Source organism: Stegastes partitus, unplaced genomic scaffold (assembly GCF_000690725.1).
Source record: "Stegastes partitus isolate 25-593 unplaced genomic scaffold, Stegastes_partitus-1.0.2 Scaffold401, whole genome shotgun sequence".
Taxonomy (NCBI): Eukaryota; Metazoa; Chordata; class Actinopteri; family Pomacentridae; genus Stegastes; species Stegastes partitus.
This window is the reverse complement of record NW_007578132.1, coordinates 462,062-467,314: the sequence shown is the minus strand read 5'-3', so window position 1 is coordinate 467,314 and position 5,253 is coordinate 462,062. Positions and strand designations below refer to the sequence as shown.

The following is a 5,253-nucleotide window of genomic DNA, read 5'->3' as shown; positions in this document are numbered from 1 at the left end:
TGTGGCGAATGAACAACATCACAAGCTTTATCAAAGAAATCAGGTGAGTGCAAAACTTGCTGAAGTTCAGGGCACTTGGAAATATCAAACCACTTTATTCAAGATGATAAGCAATAAACATATCAGAGTTTTCTTTGAAAAAACAAAAGAGAAATTTGACATCATCACTTATGTCTTGTTGGACTGACAAATGTAAAAGGTTTTTCTCTCTGCATTTAAGGACAAATCCAAACAGAATATCCCTGAAATCCTCTAATAGTTTATCTAAAGTTGGTTCGACTCTGTAAGGATCCCTAGCACTGAGCTTAGTCTCTGACCTTTGCTGGTCCTGGTACAAACTTTGTTGCTGTATTGCAGACTCTTCACTTAGACTGTTATTTATATTATCCAAGGGCCTAAATACAAAGCATTTATGCTTCCTGTACACATTTTCTAAAGGAATGGAATGGAGAAAAAGATGACCGGCAACCAGCTAAACCACAGGTGATACTACAATTTGATTCATGTGCATGAGAGCACACCAGTGCCAGAGCTGGACTGGAGCGTGAGGCAAGTGGAACTTGATTGCTGCCCTGTGAGAGTGCACTACCCACAATCCCTGCAAACTGATAACACAGTCCACGTCTATTTCATCACTTTAACAAAGACGCTCAGAGGAACCTTATAGGCCATAGGCGAGCTTTTCTATCGTGTTGTTCTGTTCCACTATTATGCGAAACAAAATCTCTTTTTATATTCTGAAAATATATCCAACCATCCTACTTCCATAAAGTTTCCACACGCATAAATCCTGCAGTGTGAAGATGGAACTATCTTTTCTGCCGCGGTAGGAGCGTGAAGCGTCAGTGACCTTGTTCCGACCAATCAGCGTAACACGATTACTACTTTATGACGTCAGTGAGTCGGTCTGTGTGTAAACAAAGATGGCGGTGCCCTGTTGAAAGAGGCGGCATGGATCGCCAAATCCAGAAGAAAACCTGGAAAATCCTGCTTGCTGTTTGCATATTCCTGATCACTGCAGCGAGAACGCCTGTGTTATAACTCAAGCATGATGGGACACATTCAGGAAACCTGCGAAAGAGTGGATATCACTGAAAGGGAGAGAGAGAGAGCAATGTGGTGTTGCCAATCAAGGAGGAGGAAGAAGAGAACCGGGATCCATGCTAGGCTAAAGGCTAACCCCTGCAGACCAGCAGGATCCATGCTAGGCTAGAGGCTAACCCTTCCAGACCAGCAGGATCCATGCTAGGCTAGAGGCTAACCCCTGCAGACCAGCAGGATCCATGCTAGGCTAGAGGCTAACCCCTCCAGACCAGCAGGATCCATGCTAGGCTAGAGGCTAACCCCTCCAGACCAGCAGGACCATCCTCCTGCTCTCCAATGTCCGCTCCCTCCACAACCAGCTGGATGAGTTTGCTGAGAGAAACCGGAAGAGAGTGGAGGGACTGCTGTGTGTCTGCTTTAACAGGAACATGGCTCCTGAATGTGATTTAAACAAGTGCAATATGTTGAATTAACTTCACAAGGGTAAATGTCCTTCGAGTGCACATTGGGCACTGGTGCAGCGGAGGCATAATAACCCAGTACAGAAGGTTTATTGTTTGGAGTAAAGTTACTGGAAGGGGTTTGATACTCACAAAGAGTCTTTGAAGGAAGGTCATTGTGTTTTTCAGGTGTGGTGGGTATGCAATGTTGAAAGCAAAATACATACTGAAGGCTGTTGCATAGGCTTCATCAAGGCTTGTGCACTGGCACACAGATACTCCATCTACTTCACCACACTGGACCCTCTGCTGCTGATCTCCAGTCATCGTCCATGAGCTGTATGGTTGGACCGGGTGTGGCAGCCTACATGAAAGAAAACATTTTAAAATATATTGCAGCTTGTAACTTATTACTTTTGTCAGATTTAAGTTATTTCTGTGACCGTTGTGGGTTTTTCTTTCATTAACCGAGGGGTACCTACAATTCTGTCCATGTGTGTATACTTACATAGCCATGGACTTACACATGGTTGGTTAGCTGGCTTTCCACACAAAGCTGCAGATTCACTGGTGGTTCTGGACTGCTTTGTGTGGCCATGCTTCTGACTTCACTGTCGCCTACAAGTGGTGCAAGTTCTGTTTTAAACTTGCGCATTAGGAACATGTGTGCCAGGTGTGCTTGTAAAAATTGAATACAATTGACTGTTAAGCATTTTGCTGCAGATAAGACTTACGCAACAACACCTTGTGCAACTACACAAACAGGTAAATCAGTTAACTAAAAATGCAACTCACATATCCATTCCCCTCCATATCCCCCAGGAAAGGGTACTTTACTATTAATGCCTTCAACTCCCATTTACTCTGCATTGGTTGGATACCGAGCAACAACTAATTCTAGTCCTTTTTTTGTCTTAACATCATTTCACCAGATATGCTGAGTGGTAATGTAGCAGAAGCTGTACTTACAGGGAATAGTCTGCCCTCATTTGATAAACACGCCTATTGTTTAGCTGCACACGCTACCTGCTGGAACCTGCTAAAAGCGGTTTGAACCGGAACCAACCAGGCAAACCTAGACTGAGGCGGGAAACGGCTGGCAGGGGCTCACGCGGGAGCCCTAAAAGAGAGAAAAAACACCTCACGAGCATGGACAATGACGCAGCAAAAATAAAATAAAAAATGTCTCCGTCACAAGATTTGACAGGTACTTTATTGAAAGACTTTTTTTTTTTAACAGTGAAGTAGTCAGGAGTAACGTCTAGCGATGAAATATCAAGTGCTTTACGTAGCTAGCTAAGGTTCACAGTAGCCTGAGTCAGGCTAATTAAAATGATCCGCTAGCTAGCTAGCAGTAGCATGAAGAGAAACGTTACCTCATTTTACTTACCCCTGAATTCCCTTGCTTCATCTTCGTTTATTTGTATTGCCACTTCGAATAGTTTTTCAATGAGCTGGTCAGTTGATAAACTTGCCAAAGCACGAAAACTCCCGGACATTGTCACCGCCTCAGTGCCTTCATGTCCGACCGGCAGCTGAATGGTGGACGAACCAGTCTATAGGATGAATAGGGAACACTGACCCCTACTGGTCGTTCTAAGTAATGACAGGAGGGTGACGCCAACAACACTGAAATCATTTTCACGATTAAATTCTCAGTTTTATGTCAACAATGTCATATAAATACTCAATTAAATCATGTATTGATTATTTATTAGTTATGTACTGAGCTCATAAAATTATTCTGTTCACAAATTGTATGGAAATACACCAGAAACCTGTTTTATCTTTATCAATTTTTTTTTTTTTTTTTTTTAATCTAAATCAGTATTTTGTGATTAATGATTTGTTGCTTCATTTGCTTGTACCTTAAGTTTGTAAAAGTGCATTCATGTACCCTTTGCTGTCAGAAATGATTTTGTACCTTTAAAGGTCTACAGTTAAGACCTTAAGAGCATTTACGTATCCTACAAGGTGCTTTTCTGATAAATGTACCTTTGGGTACAGAAATGACATCCTTTTTTCTCTTAGGAGAAAGACGAGAAAGGAGAAAAGGAAAACTAGGGAAATAAAGATCATATAAAGGTGGAGAGGGGAGAAGTGGAGAGGAAACCAGGGGAAGGTGAGGAAATGAGGAAAGTAGAGGAGGAGAGAAGAGAGAAAACAAGATGAGAGGGAAGGAAAGGAAAGAACAAAAGAGAAAAGAGGGGGAAAGAGAAGATAATATGGGGATAAAGTAGTAGAGGAAAATAGAAGACAGGAGAAAAAAGGAAACTAAAGGGAAGAAGAGCAAGATTGGAGAGAAAAGGTAACAAAGAGAAGGAGCAAAAAGGAAGAGAGGAGGACAGAAGAGTGGGAAGGAAAGGAGAAAAAAGTGGAGGACACAGAACATGACAAGAAAGAGGAGAACCGGTAGGAGGGATGGAACCAAGAAGAAGGTGGAGAATAAAAGAAAGAGAGTAGACAAGAGAGGAAAGATGAGAGGAACACAAAAACAATAGGAGCAGTAGAGGACAGGAGGTGTGAACTAGGCAGAAAAAGGGAGAGGAGAGGAGACGAGGGGAGGAAAGAGGAAAGAGAAGGCGAGTAAGGAAGCTCCCATAAATCAAAAGAGCAGAAGGGGGAGAGAATGAGCAGACAGAGCGAGATCAGTGGTCTTCATTTGGTGCAGCATCCTCAGCTCTGCTGTCTGCCGGATCACGGTGCTAATCTGCCTGTTATCAGCCCTCAGACGGCTAATGTGAAACCAGAGCCGGTCGTGGTACTTGAACGAGCATTTAAACACAGAATGGGGGAAAATTAAAGTCAGTGCATTTCCTTATGCTCTGAATAATTAATCAAATTAAATTTAGTTCTTATGAATGTCTCAGAGCTATTGCAGACGCTGATTTTTCATTATAAAGCACAGTGAAGTGATCATTTTGTATTTGTCTGTGGGAATAAAACAATCACACTTTATCAAATGGACCCCTGCTGCCCATACTTTGAACACATTCAGCCCAAATACAAACAGTGTGCAGAGACCTGTACACAGTAAGATTCTGGCCTGCTAGAAACTGAATTATAAGGATTTTATTATAATAATCTTCTTAAAAAACAATACTGATAAATCCTGAAAAAGTGCCGGGGTTAGAGGATTAAAATGTCTTCTGTTTAGTGAATAGAGCAGCAAACAAAAGGAAGGGCAGGTGGCAACGCAAATCTAGTGCTGGGCTTTAATAAAGGCCGGTCTGTTAATCATGTATAATCCAATGTTGACATTTTAACTTTCTCACTTATTAATCACACACCATGAACAAATCGCATGTCTTGATGCATGTAGTTTCCTTTGTCAAACCTGCTGTGGTCCAAACATATTAACTGCAAAACCCAAAGCTGGTCTTCAGATGAAGGTATGCAATGAGTACATGTTGACATGTTTTTGAGGGCTGCATTTGTGCAGATTTCAATCGAGATGACACACACACACACACACACACACAGGTATACCTGCTCGTTAGTGAAGTGCTGCCACTTCAGTAGAATCTCCTGAAGCAGAATCCAGCGTTCCTCTGTCCACCTACAGATGGCGGCCCAGCGATCACCCAGCACCTGGTTGCACACAAACACAGTCTTCTAATGTGTACATTAAAACTAAACTCTCTTTGAGTTACTTCCCCAGGGGACCAAAATATGTTCATTACATCGCCTACAAGACCAATAGATCCACATTTTAGCTGTCAGAAATGGGTTTGGGTTCTTGGCCCTTTGCTGTCTCAGAGTGACAGGA

At 42.4% G+C, this 5,253-nt stretch overlaps 1 protein-coding gene across 1 annotated transcript in view; it reads right to left on the bottom strand.

Moving 5' to 3' along the window:
- LOC103359867 (dystrophin) overlaps positions 1 to 5,253 on the bottom strand; it is a gene marked incomplete at its 3' end in the record, with an annotated part of 141,803 nt that overhangs the window by 16,992 nt on the left and 119,558 nt on the right. Inside the window, exon 16 of the mRNA XM_008285418.1 lies at positions 4,974 to 5,075. Within this exon, the coding sequence (XP_008283640.1) occupies positions 4,974 to 5,075 (102 nt within the window). The remainder of the gene's footprint in view (positions 1 to 4,973; positions 5,076 to 5,253) is intronic.